Here is a 26547-nt window from a genome sequence, read left to right on the forward strand (position 1 = left end):
CACAAGTAAATAAAAAAAATAACAATGGGCTGAAAAACTGAAGAATTCTGCACACGTAGATTCCGGGTGGGCCTAGTTAATGCTAATTTGTGCATTTACTAACATAAACAAACAATGAAAATACATTCATTACAGTATATGTTTATGTTAGCTAACATAATTTCATGACAATACAGTGGTTCATTGTTAGTAACTAATGTTATCAAGCATGAATTTGGATGTTAATAATGTATTAGTAAATATTTGAACTATGATTAATAAATGCTGTACATGTTTTGTTAATAATTAGTTCATATTAGTAAATACATTAACTAATGAAACTTTCTTAAAAAGTGTGACGGCTATTTAAAAAAAACTCAACAGAAATTAAAGAAGCAACTAACAAATAAATAAATAATTATAAATTACATTTAAAATATTACATTTAAATTTAAACTGAAATATATACAATACAATAAGCTAATACTATTAACAAAATGCCAAGTTAATGAAATTGGTGAAACACATAACAAATTAGCTGCATCCCAAATGGCACACTATGCACTTATGTTTTTTTTACTAAGCGGAAATTCAAACCGTTTCCCTGATGACGTTTGTCGGTTGCCAAATTAGTGAAATAAATGACCAAACTACCAAATAATACCTGCCATGAGTATAACCGCATTCACCATCAGGAGGTGGCTGAATCACTCTGTTGGAGACTTTTGCTTTCACCATCCAAAATAAATAAAATAATCCAACATCAGTCCCCGATAGCCCCGCCCCTAAAACAGCTGCTGCTGAGTGAGTGAAGTGTCCAACATTCCACACTTATTTTAACGGTTGAATAAGTGCATCAGCCAGGTATTTAAAGTGCACTCATTCTGTTTAGAGTTTTCAGTGTCAATGCACTACTTACATTATTTATACTACAAAATGACAAAGAATAGTGCATGAGTATGCGATTTGGGACGCACATATTGACGAAAAGTTATATTGAAAGTTTATAATAAAACCTGAAAAATTAAAATAAAGCTATAAAATAAATACCATGGAATGACTACAAATTACAGACTTAATTCTAAAACATTCAAAGCTACTATGAAATATGAATAAAGACTATGAAATGACTATATGAAATACTTCCAGTCTGAAATTAAAAGAGAAAATGGTAAAACCAAAAAGTGCAAGTGCTCTACTTAAGAATCCCTCAGCCAATCACCTTTTCCACTCTCTGCAGGTTTGACCTATTTGTGTGGCTGTGGTTAGTCTTTTCAGACAGCAGAGTCTCCTGCAGGCGATGGGTGTCTTTAAAAGCCTGCTGGAGTCTGGCGTCCCGCTCACACAGCTCCTGCTCTGAACACACAAACACACACACACACACACTTCAGTATTCAAAGACGTGCTGCTCTACACTCACCAGGCTGAACACAGGGATCACGTGGTAATGTCGCGCACACACGCAGCTCACCCAGTTGATCCACCTGCTGTTGAAGTGCAGTGCAGTGCTTGTACTCCCCCTGCAGGTCCAGGTCTGCGACCGTCAGCTGCTCCATGCGCTCCAGCTTTAGGACCAGAGCTCTCTCTACTGCCTGCAGCTTCTGCTCCTTCAGCCTGAGCTGCTGCTCCAGATCAGTGCTCTGCTGCTGCTGAACCCTCATCAGCTACAAACACACACACACACACACAACACAACACAAACACTATTACCTTAAAAACACAAACATTTAATATTCCGTTTCTCTAAAAACTGCACCATGGTACGATGCGAACTTTAAAGGCACACTAAGTTATATTTTGACCACAATGTCGGACCAAGTCCCAAATAACATTTGCAGTTAATCAGCAGTAAGGGACGTCTTACTATAGCGGTTATATCAAAAAGGGCGGGTCTTTTTGGGTTATGGGTGTGGCTGGTTTGATGGTATACCAACCAATTGAATGGAATACCAACATTAGCTGTCTCCTATTGCATACTTATGCACTATTCCATGCCATTTTGTAGTATAAATGAAAAGAAAATTCAGTGACTGTACTCATGACAGTAACTACTTGGTAGTTTGCTAATTTATTTTACTAATTTGGCAAATGCTATATTAACAGGGAAACATTTTGGATTTCCCTTAGCATTCCTTTTGGGAAGACACAATATACGCTTGATTGTATAAGTGCGTAGTTAGTCATGTAATGGAAATTCATTTTTAGATGACCTTTATATATTGGAAACTTGTTTAAGACTCATTTTTTAGATATGCGTGTATCTGTGTTCTCCGTATGTTCGCCATGAAACCTATGTGTACATTTTTATACATAATTATATTTCTCTAGGTGCGTGCTTATCTGGACTTTGTGATTACCTTAAGAATTTCCCTTATCTGACTATGTGGGGGTGAACACATTTCTTTTCTCTGGGTACGTATCACTGGAATTTATGGTCTATACATCACTGAAATGTATGGTTACTTAAGAAAGATGTGTGGTTGTTATGAGCATATTGCACGAACAGCAGAAGACGCCTGACGTAAATGCAGATGAGGCCTTATTGGGAGTTGACCTCGTAAGCAGTACAAACTAGATAAAACGGTGAACACACTTTGCTTTAGTATCTCACTCTGCAGAAACTGTTGTTGCTGTATGATTGTGATCTTCTTTATAACGAATAAAAATTTGAAAAGACATCCCGGGTAAGACTTTGTTTCTTGACCACTGAGAGAGCCTCCTTAGAGAAAATAGCCACTACAGTCACTTGGGATGCAACTATTGTTTGGCAAAATTCTAATTCTTTCTCATGCAGATGGAAGGGCATCGGTTGTGTAAAACATATGCTGGATGAGTTGGCGGTTTATTCCACTGTGGAGACCCCGGATTAATAAAGGGGCAAAATCAAAAAGAATATGAATGAATGAATGAATAAACTTTCACTGAAAAGTCTTTTCCCTCCAACAACAGCGCTTACATTTCTATTTTAAATCTGTTTGTTCTACATCTGTTCTTTGTTTGTTTTAAAAAAATTTTTTAAAACAATTTATTTATACAATGTTGAACTAACTGAAACGTGTCACAGCATCTACATGTTGATTCCTGGTGATTTGACGTGCTTCCATTATTCGCATTTCTAAGTCTCTTCGAATAACAGTGTCTGCTAAATGAAGAAATGTAAATGTAATCAATGTTGCTTTTTGAATTGAAAGATTCGGTCATTCTTTACAAAAAATATCTATGAAGCTAATGCAATGACCCCTAGTTTGCTACATTGTCATTTATATCTTCTAATTCCAAACATAAAGAGACATAAATGCAAATGGATAAGGTCCCAAGGCTTTTAATCCAATACAACACTATGGTTGTAGACAAATGAGCTTGTTGTATACACATTTGATTGTATTTTTATAAGATGAAAACTGAAATTGTAAAGAAGTCCATTATCAGGGTTCCCACACTTTCATAAACAGCACATTTAAGGAATTTCAAGGACTTTTTAAAGCACCATTAATTTTAAATCAAGCACCTTTCCAATTCATACCCCAGCATATGTAGCGCCATGAAAGTCCTTAAAGGACCTAACATTTAACTTACACTTAATATTTACATTAAACTAGGTAATTTACAAAATCTTTAAAAAAGTTTATATAACTTTAATAAAAAAATTGTTGAATTCACTACTGAATTCAATACACTACACTATTTTTCAGTGTTAATGTACACGATTTCAATTTAAGATTTTTCAAACGTTATTTAAGCACTTTCAAGGACCGGTGTTTGTTTTTAGGTACCCATATGTCTGAAATTCTGGGACTTGTAGAGCTGCGCATCGATGGATTTGTTCTTCAGTGTTTGTACTTCCAGCAGTGAAATAACCACACTAAACTGAACTGAACTGAACTTCAATTCTGAAAACTGAACTGACCATATCAATAGGTGCTTAGACACAACCTAAATTGTACAAGCGCTATAGAAATAAATATGTATTGAACTGTCAGATGACACTATTGACCTTATTCTAAAATGCGGAAGTGCGCCTGTTTTCGCGTTTGTCTTAGAACTTCCGATTTAGTCGCCTATGGGAGAAATGATTAAGAATAATAAACGGCAGAAAATGGTCAAACTGCTTGCTTTACAAACAAATGTTTGCATGACTATGCAGACCAAGTAGAAGAAATATAATAAGAAAATATCAAATTGCATCATCAAGCAGCGTAACGAGGAGTTTTTAACGTCAAAAAATGAATGGAAGTGAATGAGACCAGAAGTCTCGAGCCAAAAAGATTCAAATGGCAGCGCCCACTCGTCGGCGGAGAATAAGGTGAATACGGCACTTCACCTTTTCATGGTCTTCAAGCTGTGTCTGCTTCACAGATATTTCCGCCTTGAGCTCCTGCAGCTGCTCCTCCATTCGCTCCATCTTTTGTTGTCTCCTCCTGATCTTCTCCTCTCTCTCCTTCAGCTCAGCCTTTAGCTCTTTTTGTTTCTTCACAAGCTCTTCCCACTGCTTTCGTGCAGACTTCCCTTCCTAAACATTAACAAGAGAAACACTTTTGCGATGGTGTTTCAACGTCTGGAAACAAACACTGTATTTTTATAGGGTCTTTCAATTATACAGTGTTTAAATGCAGCCTTTAATTTTTTTTGGTTTATGTCAGACTCTGGCGTCACAGTGACTCAGTGGTTAGCACTGTCGCCTCACAGCAAGTAGATCGCTGGTTCAAGTCCCAGCTGGGCCAGTTGGCATTTCTGTGTGGAGTTTGCATGTTCTCCCCGTGTTGGCGTGGGTTTCCTCCAGGTGCTCCGCTTTCCCCCACAGTTCAAAGACGTGCGCTATAGGTGAATTGAGTAAACAAAAATTGACCGTAGTGTATGAGTGCGTTTGTGAAAGTAAGAGTGTATATGGGTGTTTCCCAGTACTGGGTTGCAGCTAGAAGAACATCTACTGCGTAAATCATATGTTGGAATAGTTGGTGGTTGAAATGAAATGAATCTCTCACCTCTCTAACCTCATCTACAAGAGTCTGAGAGTCCACTAGCTGTTTCTTGAGTTTGCTCAGTTCCTCTGTGGGTTACAAACAATCATTTCAGTTGATTTATTCCCACAGTGCATGAAAGTAAACAGCAAAGAGCTGATGTTAAATTCAACTGGATACCCTCATGCCGCTTTTGCACGGCAACATTGTCTCTGCTGATCTCCAGATGCAGGTCTTGTGTTTGTTTTAGCTCCTGCTGTAGTTTGTTCAGCTCTGCCTGCACTCTAAGAAGCTCAGTTTCTGCTTCACTCGTCCTCGTCTCTGCTGCTTCCAAACACCTGAAACCACAGCAATGCATAGCAGCTAAACCATAAGAATGAAACAGCAAGTCTACAGTACAAGATTTATTTTATTGAATTTAATAAGTATTGTTTCAGAGCAGCTTTACAAAAGGTGCACATCATTGCATTACAAATTCGGAAAGTTAAGGTTGTTAACTACCATAGCTTTATAAGTTACAAATAACTTTACCTAGTGACTAATAATAGCTTTTAACAGGTATAATTAGTATATATAAACATAGTTAACATGCAGTTACATAGCACAAAGGTGATGTTCATGTGTACATGTTTAATGTAATGTATTAAGTGGATGTGTGGTAAATAAGCAGCACATGTTTGAACTGAAGTATCTGGACTAAAGGAAATATAGCGTTAAGGCCAGAACGTATTAGGATAAAAGTTTATTTTATTTAAAGAGCCCCTATTGTGGGTTTTCGAAAATGAGCTTCCATGTGTTACACAGATCTAAGTGAAGTGAAATATCCAGCTAAAGCTTAAATCTGAAAGTGCAGTTTTTAAAACTATTGATTCATCTAAAAAAGGAATCGACTCATAGTGGTTAGAATGAATCGTCTTTGTATCGAGTGTGACGTGACGTAACAACGAAACATAACTGTTGCTAACACAGCTGCAAAAACAGATCCTAAAGTCATCATGAGTCATGAATACGCTGTGCTTACCTGGATATTATTGGATTTGTGAGGGGAAAGAAGTGATTCAGTAGTCTACACGCAGTGGGCGATTCATTCGTTTGTTAAAGGAAGGATCAGAAAAGACTGATGTGACTTGTGAGATGAATGGACAGACAATACACCAGGGGTGTGTGCAAAATAAGGCCATTTTATTAGGCACAAAGGCAGCCTGCTGCACTCTGTGGAGGAGCGCTGGTGAGCGCTACAACCCCCTGGCTGGGGATGTGATCTTTGGGCAAAGAAGAGTACAGGTAAGCCCTGAGAACATATAACACTTCATGCAAGAGGTGGCATAGCAATAATTGCAAGTAGAAATGATCTAAATTACAGCTGAGGAGTGAGAAAAGCTCGGTCACGGAAATCACTCTTATTAAATGATGTGCACGCTTCCGGTTTCATTTTCATTGCTAAGTGCGGTTCATACTTATTTTGTGACACCACGAAGTAAACGAAAAGCATAATATTGAAAGATAGACTTTTTAATTTTATCCATACAATATATATTTTAACTTGCACAGCTTTAATGAAAAAGAATTGAATTGTTTCCCTTCAGTACCTCTGAGCATGTGTGCGTCTGGCCTCCAGGTTTCGGCACTGTTCCTGCAGGCTGCTCCTCTCTTGAACTGCTGCCTCTGTTTGCTGTTGCAGGTGGAGGCTCTTCTGCTGGAGCGAGTGCAGCTCTACTCTGTCTTTCTCCATCTGTCTCTCAGCCTCTTCACGCTGCTCCTGAAGCTCCTGCTGCACACACTGCAGTTCCACACGCACCTGAGAAGTGGACACTCATGGGTTAACTTCACTTCTCACTTCCAGTTTCACATTAAACACAAACAAAAATGTTCAGAGCTGACCTGCAGAAGAGTTTCCTGGCTCTTCTCTAGTTGCTCCAGTTTCTGGTTACATTGAAGCTTCACATCCTCTAATTCTCCAGTTTCCAGCTGGATCATTTCCAACATGCGTGCCAGCTCTAAATGCACACAAATTCCAAATATGAACAATAATTAAGTGTCACTACATTTCATCTCAAAATATACAAAATATACAGATTTTTTCCACTCTGACACATTTTTTTTACAACAAGCATTTACTCATGTAATTGTTACAGTATAATTGTTTATACAGAGTAATATTAATTAACGTCATATTAATATTTTGTCATATTAATGTACTTTAGGGCTGCAGAACATAGCATATGCAATAATCTATATAGTAGAGCGGTGCAACAAACAAAATTTATATATGTTCCAAGCATCTGTGTGCTGCATACATAGGCTGTTTATCTAAATTTCACCAATCAAATGGAGCCTTTCTATCTTTAAAACCGCCTAAGCGGTGCTATTATGCTATTGCCAGGGGTGGGCAATTATTTTTTCCAAGGGGCAACATTAGATACTGGCGTGGTTTTAGATAGCACGATCAATACAGTTAGTTTATGTGTATGCATATTTATATATATATATATATATATATATATATATATATATATATATATATATATTTATACAACAGTTCTGTGTGGTTCTTGAATCTGATTGGCTGATAGCCGTGATATATTTTGCCAGTAACATCACACAAAGGCCTCATCACCCTTCACCTCTGTGTATTACTCCGCCCACATACCGCTAGAAACAAGCAGGCTACAGTTTGACAAATATTACTGTTCTTAGGACAACAAAATGTCCTTTTGAGGCTTTTTTAGTCGAGAATGTAGTTGTTTAGATTGCAACGATGCAGTTTATTTGTAAGAAAAGTGGCTATTTTAAAATATTTACAATTTTTGAGAGCTCGTCGGCAGCCAAAGAAGGTTGACACTGTCTATTAATTTCATGTCATGTTCAGCCTTATAATGTTGAAATGTGAGCAAAAATCTGCTGTTTTGTCATCACCTTAAGGGGGTCACACACCAGAAGTGCCGCTTCACATTAAGCTATAGAGAATCATTCAAATACTAGCTCTAAAGTGACGTTGGTGAATTAGTAACAGCTTCTGCTGTTCTGACGTCAGCTGCAGATGTGAATAAATGGCGGAAGAAAGTAGTTCCTAATACAAAAGGGTTTTAGACTCTCTGTGTTTGATTTTCTTTTTTATGTACAAGACTGTGCCATCGAACTGTTGTATAAACGCAATATCACACGAGTAGCAGTGTGCTATGGCTGTATATCAGCACTGGTGGGGCGCTAAGGCACTCGGCCGCAACCAGGGCCGGAGCGTCCATAGAGGCAACCTAGGCCGCTGTCTAGGGCGGCAGTATAGAGAGGGCGGCATCCGCGACACCTCCCTCACCACCTGCATCCTCAAATATATTCGCGCAAAGACGACAGAATAGAGAGGGCGGCGTCAGCGACACCTCCATCAGCACCCGCGTGTCCTCAGTTATATCCGCGCATAGGGCGGCAGAATTGAGGTTCGCGACACCCGCGCGTCCTCGGTTATATCTGCTCATAGGGCGGCAGAATAGAGAGCGCAGTGTCCACGACACCTCCCTCCCTCCCTCAGCACCAGCGCGTCCTCATTTATATCCGTGCATAGTGCGCTGGAAAAGAGGTCCGCTACTTCATTTTCCTAACCGGTCACTTTCGTTTTCACATTGGGGTTGAGGGCGGCATGATCGTCCTCTGTCTAGAGCGGCAGTTCAGCTTGCTCCGGCCCTGGCCGCAACGCACGCCTACCACCAGTGCTTATATATAGCCATAGCACACTGCTACTCGTGTGATATTGCTCATATATAATAACTTACTACAATAAAAACAATCACATTTATAGCATAGAATCTGCCTTTGCCTTCATTTTCTCCCTGATATCGCTGGACTGTCATCTATCTGTCAGGTGACAGTTTGTACATTTAAATGTACATTTTATATACATGAAGCTTAGCAATAAAACAAACAAACAAACAAACAAAAAAGTTTAAATTAGATTAGAAATGACAGTCTCTAAACTATCCTTATCGTTCCTTCTCTCTTATTGAATGAGATGGTAGGCCAAATCAAAGGTTGCCATGGGCCAACTCTGGCGCAAAGGTCCTTGTTTGGGCATTTCTGGCCTATATAGATAATTAAATGCCAGACTGGCTTAGTAGAATGACTGTACCATACCTGCTTTGTGTTTTTTGATGACTGAGCGAAGGCTCTGCAAGGTTTCCTCTTCCTGCTGCTGGTCTTTCTTCAACTGTGCCAGCCTGGTTTTCCTCTCAGACAGCTGAGAGTCCAGCTCTCCCTTCTGCACGGCCAGAGAATGCACATCCACACGGAGCTCCTGCACACATCCACAATTAATATTCATTCAAGTACGTACTTGTTATTAGAATACTGCATTAACATCATGCACATGTGTAAAACCTGAACACGTTGTTGCAAGAGTTTCGCATCCTCCTCTCCCTGTCTGAGCACATCCAGCAGGGCCTGCCTGTGCTGCTCCACACTAACTCTCAACACTTCCTCTTCCCGTTTCCACTGCTCCAGCTTCCTGTCCAGCAAAGACAGCTCCTTCTGCTGCAACATCACCTGCACAATACACACAATGCAATACTTTTCATTTACACACTACTGTTCAAAAGACTGGGATCAGTTTTTTAAATTGATTATATTTTAAAGGGGACCTGTTATGTAAAAGTGGTTTAAACACAGTTGTGTGGCAACAGTGTGTGAATGTAGTCAGCATATAATAGTTATAATCACACTTGATAAAAACAGTCTGCAGAAACACTTTGATTGACATTCTTTCTGTTCTACATGTCACCAGAGGGGGAATGCCCCGCCCATTAGTGACAATCTCTCCCTCATTAGCATAGACAGCCCTGAGTGAGAAGCAGTTTGTAGCTCCGCCCTATTTTAAAAAGAGCACAATCTCATTTGAATTTTAAAGTGAAAGTCACCAAAATGGCACAATATATGGCAACAGCCTAAAAGGGGCAAATTAAAAAAGTTATAAAATTATACATATATATATATATATATATATATATATATATATATATATATATGAGAAAATGACTGCAGATTTGCAGATAAAAGTAGACATTTTCCAACAGTCATGGGCATTAATCAAAACATATTTCACTTGACTTTTGAAACGTTGTCAGGAGATTTGTTGTAGTTATTTTCCTTATATTGGAGTTTATTTATTTATTTATCTTTTTTTTTCTTCCTTTCATAATGTATTATCTTTTTTAAGCTGCCATTATTATTTATTATTAAAATTGATCTATTATTTTTTATATATTTATTTATTTTTTGTAAAGTAAATGTTATGTGTATACTATGCTTATAAAAAGTGTAATAAAAACACAGTTAAAAAGAGTAATAACAATATTTGTGGGTTATACTGAGCTGACACTTCACACACACACTGTAGGGATGTCAGAGGCTTATTTTACATCTTGTTAAAAAAAAAAAGCATAATAGGTCAACCTTTAAAGTCTTGACCGATACTTATTTATAGCATGAAATATTATTACAATTTAAACAATGACTGCATCCTAAATCGCCTACTACTCAGTAGTTACTGCATTCGAATTTAATTGTACTACTCAACCGTTAGAAAAGTATGTTCTATACAGTATGAATGTGAGTGGTATGAACTCGAACGTACTACATCTATTTTGTCATCAACACGAGACCTACCAACGTCGTTTGCGTTGCTTCACTCCTATTCATGATATTCCTTGCAGTGCATCATGGGAGAGCGTAGTGTCCATTGGATGCGCATTTCAGAATCTCGCCGGAAGTAAAAGGTCTTCCGGGTACTTCTCGCATACTGATTTTCGAATTCTATGAATACGGACATACTACTCGGCTCGCAGACTGATTTTAGCGTACTATATAGTTTGGAAGAATGTAATTTTGGACACAGCCAATCTGTTTTTAGAAAATATAAAATGTTATTTATTCTTGTGACAGCATAAATAAATTTTCAGAAGCTATCACTCCAGTCTTTAGTGACACATATTTTTTTAGAAATCATTTTAATATGCTGATTTTCTACTCAAGAACATTACTTATCACAGCTAGTGTTACCTGAGTGTTGACTTCATCCAGTTTTGTTTTGCGCTGTGCTAGGCTGTTTTCCATCTCTCTGCAGCTCTGCAACAGTTTCACCTCCATGCTCTGCGTCTCTCGGAGCTCCTTCTCGGCAATTTCCAGTCTATAAATACAGGACACAGACAGACAGTTCAGTGAAGAAAAGTTTCTCAAATTCAGAGATGTTTGGAGCACTTTTTTAAATGTATTATTATTATTTATTATTATTATTGTCGCTTGAAAAACAAATATACAAAATGGAACCTACACAGAAAAAATGACATTGATAGTAACATTGACTACATTTAGATGGACACTAGTAATCTAATGATTTGAATAAGACAACAATATGATTAAGGTGTTTACATGAGTTGCTTTTTAAATGTTCCTTTCATGATCCCGTTTTACATGTTATAGCACATAATTTGATTAACGTTATTGCGTCACCACGCTAGCCACATTTCATGGAATTTAGGGTGTTTCAACTTTAATTGCAGTTCGGATGTTTCACTTTCATTTAGGAACATTTTACACATGCCCCTGTGACAAACAAGTTTATTGGGTGCGTATTTGAAGTAAGGACTGGTGAAGAGTGTTGTTTTAATGGTATTTGATACAGCACGCCGAATGGAAAGAAAAAAAATTCTGCATTTTACCATGCAGGTGTCTGTGGTCCTTTACTGACTCGGTAGGTGCATAGAATAGTGTCAAACAGCCAAGTTGTCACAAAATATGGCGAAAAGACCTACATAAAAGTAATAGTTTGATTGGGGTGTTTACATGTTTGTACTGCACTTCAATAAAGCGAGTAAAATTGCCATTATGACTTTAGTCGGATTAAGGTAATCCAAAATCACTGTTAACATGGTAGACTTTTAATCAGAGTATTGTCCTAATCATATTAAAATCTGAGTATTGATGTCCATGTAAATGTAACTTAACAGAGCAAGTTAAAATGTTATTATAAATGCATATAAAACAGTAAAAAAAGAATGCATCCGTGATTTTTCCAAAATAATGATGGTAATACTCCAAGCATCTATCACTTTTCTTGTTTTTGATGTTTGCAGCACCTGTCATTCGCTCTCTCCAGCTTTCTGCTAACGTCTTGAAACTTTGAATCATGACATGTAAGGACCTCCTCAGCATCATGTAGAGAGCGTTCCTTGTCCTCTTTCCTTTTCTGCAGCGTCATAACCTCCTCTTGAAGACTCCTGCAGCAGGACATTTACACATCCTCAATGTTGCTATTAGATTTGTTTTTTTCAGCAGAAGACTTTTAGATTGTGTCATCATGCAGCAGTTAAAGGGATAGTTCACCCAAAACGGAAAATTCTGTCATCATTTACTCACCCTTTACTTTTTGTAAATATTTATGAGTTTCTTTTTTTCTATTAAAGTAAAAAAGATATTTTAAACAAAGCTCGAAACCTGTAACCATTGACTTTCATTGTAATTGTTTTTCCTGCAATAAAAGTCAATGGTTACAGGTTTTCAGCTTTCTTCAAAATATATTCTTTCATGTTCAACAGAAAAAAGAAATTCTTTGGAACCACTCGAGAGAGAGTAAATAGTGAGTACATTTTTATTTTTTGATGAAAAAATCACTTTAACTACTTAAAAACAGCCACTTTCATAAGAATTTAGAATGGAAATGAGATTTTTGAATGTGTGGTTTAACTCAGGCTCATACTGAAAATGCACCCCTATATACATTTCTAGAGAGCGCCAAATACATCCAAGGAGGTTTTTGCTTTTATGAATCCACCAGAGGCCTATTTGTACGCATTTTGAGATCTTAAATTTCTCTCGAGAGTGCCATTCATCCTCCTCCTTCCCTAAACCCAACCAATAGTGTTTTTAAAAGCACAGGTTGACCTCCCCACCGCCTTCCCCTTATTTTTTTGCTTCTGTTTTTGTCTTACCTGTTTTCTGGAACCGTTCTTTGCCGGACTCAAACCCTATCATTGGGATCAACTCTGCTTAACAGCACAAGTCCGCCAATGTATTCGGCGAGCCACTGGACAAACTGATAACAGCGGTAAAGCCATCGATACAGAGGTAAGCAGTCAGTTGGTGATCACGGAAAGAAGTGGCATCATACCACCCCGTACCATTAGTTTTCAAGACGAAATGCAGACATAAATACCTCTGGCTACATAATTCCCCATCTCCAGAAATGTACATAGGGCTACATTTCCAGAATGAGCCTATGTTAGTGTGGTAGGTGGTATTGTTTACCTCAGCTGTTGTTTGCTTTGCACTAGAAGTTTTCCACTGTCTTGAGCTCTCTTTTCTATCTCTGCCAGCTCTCGTTCTGTCTCTTCCATTCTCTTTTTGGCCTCATTATAGTGATGAATGTTTTCTTCAGTCTGAAAACACACGTGCATTAGATTGTCAACATCTTCTTATGGGACATTGATGTATTGTCACCTTAGAATTATACGGTTCTATCTGACATTTTTGTCAACATTGAGTTATTGACATATTCTTGTTAAATGACATCTTATTTACATTATGGGATGTTTTTTTATGAGTTGTTTACATTTTAAGACTTATTCAAAAAACAAATGTTACACACATACTGTTGCTTAGGAATGCAAACTTTAAAATCATTCAGAACGCAGATAGAATCTTTTAATTCCAAGCTGACAGTATGTCAATTACATTTACAAAGATCAATTTAATATCAAAATAGTCTAAAATAGTTTAAATACAGTCAAGCAACCCTGTTGAACACATATTTGACTACACAACAAGCTCATAACAAATAAATGACTACATCAAAGCTGTTGTTTGCTTACTTTTTCAAACATTTCCCAAATTATTTATATCAGAGCAAGGAATTTTTCACAGTATTTCTGATAATATTTTTTCTCCCGGAGATAGTCTTTTAGTTTTTGAATACCATTTTAAGGTTAATATTATTAACCCCCTTAAACAATATATATTTTTCCAATTGTTTACAATCTCGTAATACAATGATTTGCCTAATTACCCTAACTTGCCTAATTAACCTAGTCAATTAAGCCTTTAAATTGCACTTTATCCTTAAAAAATATCTAGTAAGATATTATGTACTGTAATCCTAGCAAAGATAAAATAAATCAGTTATTAAAAATTAGTACCTAAAACCTTTATACTTAGAAATGCAATAAAAATTACATTTCCATTAAACAGAAATGGGGACAATATACAGGGGGCTCTAACAATTCAGGAGAGCTAATAATTCTGACTTCAACTGTATGTGAAATCCAAATATGAACGTGTATCTCATATATGTCATTTGCATATATTGCTATATAACAGACTTCTGTGTGGGAACCCTTTAAGTTAATAGTGTGGCTCCCCTAAAAGTGAGAAGCAGACATGTCAGACCTTGGTTTGAGTGTTTTTAAGCTGTGCATCAGCCTCCAGCAGCCGTCGGTCAGCCTCTCTGAGCTCGGCTCTGCGCTTCAGCAGGGTCTTCTCCAAACACTCCACCTCTCCCAGCACACACTGCTCTTCTTCTGCATGTGATAAAGTGCTTTCCAGACCACTCCTGATCAACCAAATATAGAAAGGCAGTAGATAAGCATTCTATTAATAACTATGGCTGTAGATATAATTTGTTAGTGACATTTTTTTAAAACAAGCTGTTTAAAATGATTTAGGACCAACAACACAATATTTTCTGTGAATTTAAGACTTTTCAAGGCTTAAAATTTTGTTTTTGAAATGTAAGGCAATTAAGACTTTTTTTTTTAACCCAGGGACCCTGTAAAAGTTTGTGTTTTAAATTCTGTTAAATCAAAATGTTACCAATCCATTTTTCGTAAATGTCTACTTGAATCTTTTTCTAACCAATGAATGATCATAACATCTTTTTTGTGTGTAATTTCCCAGTAATTAATTAAGTACATTAATTAAGTATATAGGGTCATGTTGACTGACGTGTGGCGCTGCAGTGTGCGGACAGTCCTGCGCAGATGCTTGATTTCCTGCTGTAGCTCTGCTGTTTTGTCCTGCAGTGTGTGCTGTTCTTGTTCACTGTGAGCTCTGTCTGCACACTCCTCTCTCAGCCTACGCTCTGCCTTCTTCAGATCTCGCTCCTGAAACATAACCAAAATGACTTAAAATTTAATTGATTAAGAATCTTATTAATATTATAGTATAGATAATGTTAGTGTAGTGCCATAAAAAAATAGCCCACAAACAAACAAAAGTCTATGACACTTGCAATCTCATTTAAATGGTTGCTTCTAATATAATATAATATAATACAATATAATATAATATAATATAATATAATATAATATAATATAATATAATATAATATAATATAATATAATATAATGTAATATAATATAATATAGTATAATATAAAATAATATAATATAATATAATATAACATAATATAATATAATATAAAATAATATAATATAATGTAATATAATATAATATAATATAGTATAATATAAAATAATATAATATAATATAATATAATATAATATAAAATAATATAATAAAATATAGTATAATATAAAATAATATAATATAAAATAATACAATATAATATAACATAATATAATATAATATAAAATAATATAATAGACTATAATATAAAATAATATAATATAATATAATATAAAATAATATAATATAATATAATATAATATAATATAATATAATATAATATAATATAATATAATATAATATAATATAATATAAAATAATATAATATATTATAAAATAATATAATATAATATAATGTAATATAATATGCTATAAAATAATATAATATAATATAATATAATACAATATAAAATAATATAATATAATATAATATAAAATAATATAATAAATGATCCCAATGATAGGTTTTGGCTGGAAGGGCATCCGCTGCGTAAAACATGCTGGATACGTTGGCAGTTCATTCCGCTGTGGTGACCCCAGATTAATAAAGGGACTAAATGAATGAATGAATATGATAAATTCTGCTTAACAGGAAATAATGATGATTAAATAAACTATGAATGTAAAGATCTCTCACCAAGTCCTGATGTCCAGGCACATTACAGTGCAACGTCCCACTGGGTACCAGGGGAACAGTCAGATTTGCAGGAGGAGGTCCATAAACCAGCCTCGCTGGATCAGGAGGAGGCCCATAGAGGACTGTGCTGGCTCCAATGGGAAGCCCCGGAACAGAATGACTGTAAATAAATGAACCAGGAGGAAAAGCAGTGCTATCATGTAGAGTAAATCCAGCAGGAGCAGATAAAGGTGTGAAGCGAGTTCCCTCCATGTCACTCTCTCTTCCACTGTCTCTGGACACCTGAGCATCTGAGGAGACACGAGAACAGATATTACAGCTTTAAAGTCTGCATTAACTGGAAGCTGCCACTCTTTTATTTTTGTGACACAGTTCCTAGAGAAATGGAATATTAAATAAGAAAGCAGTGGGCAGGGCTTGTTTTTTTTTTGCTGCGAGCTGATTGAATGTAGCGAAATAGGCATTTCGTTCAGCAAGATTGGAGTTAAGTGCATTTTATATCCAAGAGAAAAAAGTCCATGTACACTGCACAGGTTTAGCCCTGTCTGTGCACATGCCTGTCCTTAAACATGACGATGTTGGAGAGAAAGATGCTAAAACGTGCCTCTCTTTCCATGAGAGTAAGGATTAGGAGAATAGACCCAGTATCCTCCATTAGCAGGAGGTCTTCTCTCTCTGCATGCTCTGTTGCCGGACCGCCGGTTCCTCTCGGGGGAGTGAGGGTGCACAGAACCTAATCCTGAGTCTTGTGTGCCCTGAGATCCCAAACTAGGGGCCTGAGGACAAAACAGCAAGCTGATTATAATAGAAACACAAGTGATGGTGACACTTTACTTGAATGGGTGTTCATAAGACTGCCATGAAAACTTTATAATCATGTTTATACCCACGTACATCACTAGGCCACTTCAAAGGGTCACGAAACACCAAAACACATTTTTTTGAGCTGTTGACAGTCGTATATGTGTCCCACACTGCTAAAAACACTATTAGGACACATATATTTCACAAAAAAAGTGTAAATTGGTTAATTTTGCGTTATTTCAAGCAAATTCGTACTTCCGGTTTGAAACTGCGTCACGGTCATGACATAATAGCATGTATTCCAGCGTGCAGACTGGGCGTCTGTGCCAGAGTGTGTCTTATTACGTCTTACAGTGTGATGCATTAATGCATGAGTAAGGCTTGGTTCAAACCAATCAGCGCGCTCTATTGTGCAACTTCATTAATATTCATTACTGTCATAGTGTTTAGACGACAGAGACGCCACGTTGTGTTGGCAAAACAAGCGTGAAGTGTCGCTTTTATAGTTTGCTGCAGTTAAGTTTTGTTTTCATTTTCTCTCTGTGAGACCTCAGCTGGAGTCACGTGTGGACTCTTTTCTTCCTCCGACACTCCGCCCTAAACAAAGCTGGACCAGCCCACTTTTCTGACTTTTCCCAAAGTAGAGGTGTGAAAACACCCTGCTGAAACGAGGGGGTTTCATGGCCCTTTAAGGAGGGCTTTAACCCCCTATATGTATATTTAGCCCCCATAAAAGTTTTGCGATTAGCTCATGAACTGTACTCTACTAAATTATCACCTGAATTCCTTTTAAATTTCATATAAAACAGCTGTAGACTTCCACTCCTCCTTTTAAACTGTTTTTTTTTATTTAATCAGCAAACCACATAGAGAGTGAGCGAGAGAACCAGGTCTGTTTATCGATAGATTGTTATAATACAGAAACACTTGTATTATTTGTACCCTAATGTCATGGAGGAGCGAAAGGGTTTACCATCTACTCTTTCCTCGTCGCTCACCTCATTACAGCTGTTTGCTCCAGCAAAAATGTACCTCTTAATGAACACTTTATTATGTTTATTACTAATTTAACTATGAATATAAAACACATTACAGTGCATGTGGCATTACCTAAACCATACATGCACAGGATTAAACACAGTGACAGAACCACTCAGTGAATGTACTCATTTTAATTGCACATCAGAGTGAAACATCATGTGTTGTATTTTATTAAAATAATTTCCTATTCTCTTATTATAGCTTATCTTATGATAGTGAGATATGTTAGCCTGTATATTTTTATATGTTTATGCCAGAAAAGTGTTAGTTTAATTTATTTATTACAAAAAAATGTACTTGAGTAAAGAAGCTGGTTTGTACTACAGTAAACAGGAGTGTAACAGGCTCTTTCAGAACTCAAATGGCGATGTCTGTCTATGCAATACAGTGGAATACTGCTATTTACTACACTACCCTACCATACTAGTCAAACATTTTTAAGTGTATTAATATTAAATTCTTAATTAAAAATGTATTTAAACATATATGAATATTTTTTTGTTTACCCCCATAAGGAGCTGAGCCCCCCTAAAATCCTAAAATCGTCCCTGCATATAACAACTGCCATTGGCGTCGTTCGATCAGTTATCACATTTTAAATGCAAGGATGACATTGTTTGTCATCAAAACTTAACATAAACAAATACATCACAACCTATGTTTTTGTCTGTCATGACTTAACTGTGTCAACATTACTAAGACATTCAAATCTTGTCATAAATCTGTCATAAACATGATTGTCATGAAGCCCTTATAAAAATGTCACGGACTTTGAATGAAATTTAATCTTTTTTTTACCCTCAACTGCAGTGGTGTGATCTAAATTTGGCATTAAATATTAACAATGCTCGTGAAAATGATTACTGACACTTTTATTAAGACATTTTAATGACAAATACAGTTTGTTCCACAGTGAAAAGTGATAAGAAAAATATTCATGACACAATTATAATGGCCTAATGACAATAATGTTTATGACAGATGTATGACAAGTTGTGTTGTCTTGGTAATGTCAAGTTGTCATGACAAATATAAAGACCGGTTGTGATATATTAGTATATGTCAAGCTGTCATAACAAACAATGCCATATTTACATTATAAAATGACATAACTGAGCAAATGACTATTAATAACAGTTGCCATAAGCATGCATAAAATCTCAGTCACATTCATGAGGCGTGTCATGATAATAATCATGATTATAAAGGTTTCATGAGAGTCATACGAATACCCCATTCAAGTAAAGTCATTTACAAATCATTTACTTTGTGTAATATGATTTCTTACATGTTGATTTGAGGGTACATAATACCAATATCCAGTGTTTGGTGAAGGATCTCCTAAACTGGAAAGGAAGTTATTCTGTTGTAGAAGAGTCTCCTTCAGGGCTCCAATCTCTTCCAGCAGCTCATCTAGATTTATGTTGTTAGCTAAACAAACCACAATACATAACAATTTCATTTTTTTCTCATTATGTGAATGTGTACAGTGCTTGTCCAACATGATAATACCACTAAAAGATGGCAAACAAACCTCCTTTGGCTTGCGCTAGCTGATCTCGGAGACGTTTAGTTTGAGCTTGTTGTCTTTTCAGGGCTTGGTTTAATCTGTCCAATTCTTCCTGTTGAATTTGAGAGTTTTGGAGACCATGGAGATTCCCATCTGTCTCTTGAACCTGCTCAACAGAAACATTGCATTAATATATAGAGCACATTAGCAAAATCAACCTTTTTTTATCCTTTTTTTTTGGCTAAAAGTAAAAAATGTAGTTTTTGATATGTGTACATTAATTTTTGGAGCCAAGTTAAGCTTTGGATGTGTTAAAAAAATTGTTTGACCTTGTAGCTACACCAAATCCGCACGCACGGCCAGATGTGACTTATTAAAATAGGTGGTTATAAACAATATGTCTAAAGCCATTATTTTAACATTTTTACACATTATAATATTCACATTAATTCCCTCTAGAAAACCAGATTTTATTTCAGGAGTATTGGCGGTCATTTGTTTTCTGGGGTTGCATTTACTGCATTTAAAGGTCCTTTGAAATGAGCATTTTTTATTCGATGTTTGACGTAATCTCTTGAAGATATGGTGGAACATATAGTAGCTCCTCCCCTTTTAAAACCAGCCAATCATATTTTGTTTTTATCTGCCAGTGAGAAATGCATCAAATTAAGTGTCTCAAAGGAGCGGGACATGTCAGATATGCAGCATTTGACTGTTTCAGAAGATTTGCTGAGAAACTAAGTAAGAGGAGACGTCAAAAAAATGGTTGACCCATAAACAGTAGCAGTCAGAATTATTAGCCCCCCTAAGTTATTAGACCGCTTGTTTATTTTTTTTTCCCAATTTCTGTTTAACAGAGAGCAGATTTTTTCAACACATTTCTAAACATAATAGTTTTAATTACTCCTTTTTTATAACGGATTTATTTTATCTTTGTCATGATGACAGTAAATAATATTTGACTAGGTATTTTTCAAGACACTTCTATACAGCTTAAAGTGACATTTAAAGGCTTAACTGGGTTAATTAGGTTAACGAGGCAAGTTAGGGTAATTAGGCAAGTGATTGTATAATGATGGTTTATTCTGTAGATTATCGAGAAAAAAAAAATCGAGCTTAAAGGGGCTAATAATTTCATCCCTAAAATGGTGTATAAAAAAATTAACACTGCTTTTATTCTAGCCAAAATAAAACAAACAAGCTTTTCTCCAAAAGAAAAAAATATTATAAGACATACTGTGAAAATCAAGGCGAGGCAGTGTCGGTAGGTACGTAGAGCTGTTCCCTCACAGCAAGAAGGTCGCTGGTTCGAACCTCGGCTCAGTTGCCGTTTCTGTGTGGAGTTTGCATGTTCTCCCTGCCTTCGCGTGGGTTTCCTCCGGGTGCTCCGGTTTCCCCCACAATCCAAAGACATGCAGTACAGGTGAATTGGGTGGGCTAAATTGTCCGTAGTGTATGAGTGTGTGTGTGAATGTATGTGTGGATGTTTCCCAGAGATGGGTTGCGGCTGGAAGGGCATCTGCTGCGTAAAAACTTGCTAAATAAGTTGGCGGTTTATTCCGCTGTGGCGACCCCGGATTAATAAAGGGACAAAGCAGACAAGAAAATGAATAATTCTGTGAAAATACCCTTGCTCTGTTAAACATAATTTGGAAAATATTTTAAAAAGAAGAAAAAATTGCAAGAGGGCTAATAATTCTGACTTCAACTGTTTGCAGAACTGACAAACTGCACAATTTGGATGTTTATATCTTCTAAATGCAAATTTTGCCACTGCTTCTGAGCACAATATTTTCTAGATATCCTTAAAAATAACATACTGATACTAACATCTAAAAAAAACTATTTTAATTTAACAGGAGCTTTACGATATTATAATTAGGGTTGCACAATATATTGTTTTAGAATCAACATCACAATGTGTGAATCCGCACTAGTCACATTGCAGAGTCTACAAGGTGGAGTCAGGATTACAGTTGGCCAGGTACAAGAGTTCAACACACAAGAAAATTGTGAAGTCATGTCAGTAAAACCATTCTAAATTGAAAGTTCATCAATTCAATTTTCAATTCATCTTTATTTCTATAGTGCTTTTACAATGAAAATTGTGTCAAAGCAGCTTAACACAGAAGTTCTAGTAAAATGATTCTGCTTCAGAACAGTTTTTAGAGTTGAAGTTCAGTTCAGTGTAATGTAAATAAATAACTGTGGTTCACACCGAAGGCGGTGAGAGTGTCAAAGGTTGCCGCCCTGGCAACAACGCTGTCTGCCTTCAGCTCCGGCGGCGAGAGTGTTAAAATTCGCTACATTGATCTCATATCTGAGCACATCATATCGGTTACATTCCTACATAAAACATGCTTTCTAGTGTGAAAATGTTGCACACTTTTTATAAAACTCATTTAAGTTTGAAGATTAAGTTGCATGTGGTGTGGCTTTGCTCCACTTAATTATCCAATGTGTTCATATGTCTGAAATATTCTGAAGCAGCAGTACTGTTTTGTAACTTTTTGAATGTATGTTCCTATAAGAAAACATTACAAATAATTGCAAATCCGGTGACTGCAATAATCAAACCCTTGGGAACAAATGTGGTCGTAAGCAAAGTTCAGTGACTGTGATCTCTGGACTCCTCTCAAGCAATGGACTTCTAAATTCCAATTGCTTGCAGCTGAACCGCATCATAGCTCATTACCATACAGTTAACTTGATTTCAACTCTTGTTGATGCCCAAACTAGCTAAGACGTGCCGCGCTGCTCCTTGCTGCAGGCTCCTCTTGAAAATGAATGGCTTCCGGCTACTTTGACGCTCTCGCTGCTTTCAATGTGAACATACAGTTAAGCTCAAACACTGAAGAGTTCAATATTTTAACACAATCAGTTGTGTGTGTTTTAATTCGGGCACATGGAATTACTTTACAAAACATTTTGTAGCATTTTGCAGATTTACTTTATTCAACTATTTAGAGCAGGGGTCACCAATCTCGGTCCTGGAGGGTCGGTGTCCCTGCAGGGTTTAGCTCCACCTGGCTGGATTTTTCAAGTATACCTAGTAAGACCTTGATTAGCTTGTTCAGGTGTGTTTTATTAGGGTTGGAGCTAAAATCTGCAGGACACCAGGGGCCTCATGTATCAACGCTGCGTACGCACAAAAACTTTGAGTATGCCAGGTTTCACGCTCAGAATTGCTCACGTTTGGATTTACTAACGATGAACTGAACGTGGGAATGTGCGGAGCTTCACGGCAGCTTTCTGACTGGCGTACGCACATTTTTTGTGCGTGTCTGTTTTATTTCCATTGGCGACTCCTAGAGGCAGTTGTGTTAAATTCCTCTCTACAAAGTGTCTGAGCCTTGCAATGGCAGCTGTATGAGACGGGTTCATCTAGTAGGTATGTAAGGTTTCCATACCATACATTTGACCAGCTAAACATTAAAGCACAATTTGCAGCAGTCGCCTGTTTTCCCAATGTAATCTGAGCTATCTACTGCACGCACATTGCTATAAAGACACTATCTGAAGATGAATTTGCATTCGTGAATCAGAAACATTTCCATTCAATAAATGTGCAAATAAAATTTGATGCACAAACTTATTAATGATTACTACTTGTCTTTCTCGTGATAAATAGTGGGCAAAATCTGATATGTAGCGGGGAAAAAAAAGAAGAAAGAGTTCATCAGATGCTGGATTCGAACCGAGTTTATGCTCGAACGTGTCAATACATGATCACGTGCGTCTTACGAGGTGCGCCACTGAGACTGCTAAGGGTACTGCAACATTTTACAGATATAAACCACACTATTTCTATTTTTAATGCACTCAGTGCGATGTTCAGATCCAACTGTGTTAACCGCATCAGCTAAACTCTCCCACTCTATTTTTTTCTTTTGTTGTTAATTCCGGAGAACAAACTTGCAAATAACACCGCTTTTCTCCGGTCTACCTCAGAAAGCAGCACCTCCAATTCACATTCTGTTCAAAGTTTCTCTTTTTGCTTGATTTTGCCATTGCTTTTTTGTTGGGTTTTGCCATTAGCATAGTCATTAGCATATTCATACGGGGGAGGAGGCAGGGAGGGGTTTTGTGCTCGTGCATGTTGCGCTCAGTTTCACGTTCATTCAGATGTACAAAAGTATATGCGTGAGATTCGGCGTACGCAGTGTTTCATACATCTGAATTTTTTTTTTCACATTTACAGCTTTGTGCGTACGCAATGTTTTAGTAAGATTTCCACGCAAGTCTTCGTACATGAGGCCCCAGCCCTCCAGGAACAAGTTTGGTGACCACTGATTTAGAGAAATGAAGACTATACAACTTTTATTTTACATTTGATTATTTTATTTCTGTACTTGAATACTGTTAGACTTTATTTATTTACATAAATGAGCTTAAAAATAAACTTTATTTATATAATTGCTCTATTTATGTGTGCTGGTAATTAGTTTATTATATTTTTTGCAGATGGACTCCACAACAAAATCATAAATCAGTGTTGTTCCCATACTGATAAACTCCCGGTGACCTGGTATTTTTTTACCTGAGTTTTTTTCCATCTTATATGGTTTATTTTACTGCATCGATATTGTAATGTAATTAAAATACAATCAGTTAAACAGACTTTGGCATTCGTTTAGTTGCTCAAGCATAAAACGAGACAAAAATCGTTTCACTTGCACGCGCCCGTCAGAATCGGCAGTCTAGCGCAGAAGCTCCATTGAATATACTGGGGTAAAATAAATGCTCATATTATAAAGACATGGTGGGGAAAATGTAATTTAATGCAGTGCTTCTTCTACATTCTGAGACCCACTTTACATCGGATATCATTCAGCCAGTGGAGATCGGTGATTTTTAAAGAAAACAGACCTTAAACATGCCGATTTTGCATTGGCATACAGTTCACCGGAAGCGGTTAACCCAGGTTACTGGCAAATTAAAAGTCCTATTAGCATGCTTCGGCATATACCCTATAAATATAAATGTATTGAGTATTTCCAAATAGAGCTATTCGTTATTTGGTGAAATATAGCAATATAAATTGCGGAAAATAAAAATATTGTAGCATCACAGTGGGATAGTGAGTAGCATGATTGCCTCACAGCAAGAAAGCCTCTGCTAGGTTAGTTGGCATTTCTGTATGGAGTTTGCATGTTTTCCCTGTGTTCGTGTGGGATTCCTCCAGGTGCTCCGGTTTCAACCAACAGTCCAAAGGCTAAATTGTCCAGTTTTGGTTGTATTTGCATAGTTTGAATGAGTGCTGTATTAAGCAACTCAAAACAGGGAATTGTTTTAAGAAATAAATATTTAATTCAACGCTTCAGAAGGGTTGTTTCTCTCTTTACTCTTTCACAGCTCATTTAAAAGTGTACCATATCGAAAAATGTAACAATCGTACCCAAAATGATGATTACACATTACCCTATCACTCAGAAGCTTCTGGAGGACCTGGATTTCTGCTTCAGCGTTAGTCAAGTCTTGAATGGCTTGGGCAGCCTGAATCCTGGTGCTCTGTAACTCCTCTGCATTCTATACGCACATACAAAACAACAACAATCAATCAGAACAAATAGAAACAGTCATCATCAGTGAAGTTCTCTCACAATGACAGATCAGTGTCTTACCGCTGCTCTTTCCAGATTGATTTTCTCTACAGTGCTATGAAGAGAGTGAAGCTTGTCCTTCGCTGTGATCAGCTGTTGGGCAGCCTGTCTGTCAGCAGAGGAAAAAGATCTCCGGAGAGCCTGCATCTCTAGATTGAGAGACTCCAGCTGCTCTTGAGTCTGGGTTTTCTCAGCGTTCATCTAGAAAAACAACAGTCATACATTAATATTAGGGCTGCATGATATTGGAAAAATCTGATATTTTAATATTTTGTTTTCCTGCGATATATATTGCTATATGAATATGATTTCACCAGATGAATGAACAGCTCAATTTCGAAAGATTTCGTTCATTTAGATATACAAATCACATTTGGATAAACTATCATAAATTACAAGCATATTTAAATACAATAGAGCAAATATAAAAGTTAAATAAGTTAAATGGCTTACAGAAGAGTCTAACAGTATTCAGGTACAGAAATTGAACAATCAGACATAAACTAAGATGGTATTATTGCATAAACCAGGGGTCACCAATCCTGGTCCTGGAGGGCCGGTGTCCCTGCAGGGTTTAGCTCCATCTTGCCTCAACACACCTGCTTGGATGTTTCAAGTATACCTAGTAAGACCATGATTAGCTTGTTCAGGTGTGTTTGATTAGGGTTGGAGCTAAAATCTGCAGGGCACCAGCCCTCCAGGAACATGTTTGGTGACCACTGGCATAAACCATCTAAAATATAAATAAAATCTAAAATAATAATATTTATGGATGCATCCGTTGCGTAAAAACGTGCTGGATAAGTTGGCGGTTCATTCTGCGGTGTCAACCCTGGATTAATAAAGAGACTAAGCTGAAAAGAAAATGAATGAATGCATATCTTATGTTTTAATATGCAATAAATAATCTAATCCTGCAATGTGACTATTTTGTATACACATTGCGATATCGAATATATATTGCTGAAACGATATATTGTTCAGCCCTAATTAATATAATATGTGTGTACTTACATAAGTATGAATGAAGTCTTTAGGGGTGAGGGAAAATACTGATACAGAAAAGAATTTTGATATTTATCATGGCAACACTATATCAATATATGGATACCTATATCAATATACTGCAAATATTTATATATATTATTTGGTTGAATATTAAAAATAGTTTCTTTACAGTCCACTAGATGGTTGTGTTGGACCTAAGATGGTTTTCATCTTCAACATGCAGCAAGTTAGTAAAATAAAGATGACGGCATCACCAAAAAAGAGATGATTTCCTTTGGGGACATAATTTGAAAGTTTAAATAAGGCAATAAATTGCAATATATCACAATATATTTAAAATCATAATAATATTGCATCCCGACACAAGTATCGTGATAATACTGTAGCTTGGGAACTCAACTGATTCCCACCCCTATTAAGTTTAGGTTCAGGGGTAGGTTTAGGTCCTGAAACAGGGTCATAAAATAAATTGCTATCAAAACAACAAAAATATGAAAAATTAAGTATGGCTGACCAAAAACTTGTTATGTCTAATATAGAACTGGTAACCCTTAACTCTCACAC

General features: G+C 36.6%; 1 protein-coding gene across 7 annotated transcripts in view; it reads right to left on the minus strand.

The window, feature by feature from the left end:
- Positions 1 to 26547, minus strand: part of cntrl (centriolin) — a 548241-nt gene that overhangs the window by 497926 nt on the left and 23768 nt on the right. For 6 of the 7 annotated variants that reach the window (XM_073951561.1, XM_073951560.1, XM_009301932.5 and 3 more), the window contains 20 exons: positions 24997 to 25176; positions 24794 to 24901; positions 19397 to 19538; positions 19151 to 19293; positions 16622 to 16793; positions 16018 to 16307; positions 14919 to 15076; positions 14364 to 14526; positions 13227 to 13357; positions 12059 to 12199; positions 10983 to 11109; positions 9306 to 9470; positions 9063 to 9222; positions 6819 to 6934; positions 6527 to 6735; positions 5118 to 5275; positions 4962 to 5026; positions 4301 to 4489; positions 1451 to 1643; positions 1202 to 1335 (listed from right to left, as the gene is read on the minus strand). In XM_073951561.1, the coding sequence (XP_073807662.1) occupies positions 1202 to 1335; positions 1451 to 1643; positions 4301 to 4489; positions 4962 to 5026; positions 5118 to 5275; positions 6527 to 6735; positions 6819 to 6934; positions 9063 to 9222; positions 9306 to 9470; positions 10983 to 11109; positions 12059 to 12199; positions 13227 to 13357; positions 14364 to 14526; positions 14919 to 15076; positions 16018 to 16307; positions 16622 to 16793; positions 19151 to 19293; positions 19397 to 19538; positions 24794 to 24901; positions 24997 to 25176 (3144 nt within the window). Of the gene's footprint in view, positions 1 to 1201; positions 1336 to 1450; positions 1644 to 4300; positions 4490 to 4961; positions 5027 to 5117; positions 5276 to 6526; positions 6736 to 6818; positions 6935 to 9062; positions 9223 to 9305; positions 9471 to 10982; positions 11110 to 12058; positions 12200 to 13226; positions 13358 to 14363; positions 14527 to 14575; positions 15077 to 16017; positions 16308 to 16621; positions 16794 to 19150; positions 19294 to 19396; positions 19539 to 24793; positions 24902 to 24996; positions 25177 to 26547 lie in introns of all 7 variants that reach the window. The other variant, XR_012406453.1, reaches the window with a different exon arrangement.

Source organism: Danio rerio, chromosome 5 (assembly GCF_049306965.1).
Source record: "Danio rerio strain Tuebingen ecotype United States chromosome 5, GRCz12tu, whole genome shotgun sequence".
Classification (NCBI taxonomy): Eukaryota; Metazoa; Chordata; class Actinopteri; order Cypriniformes; family Danionidae; genus Danio; species Danio rerio.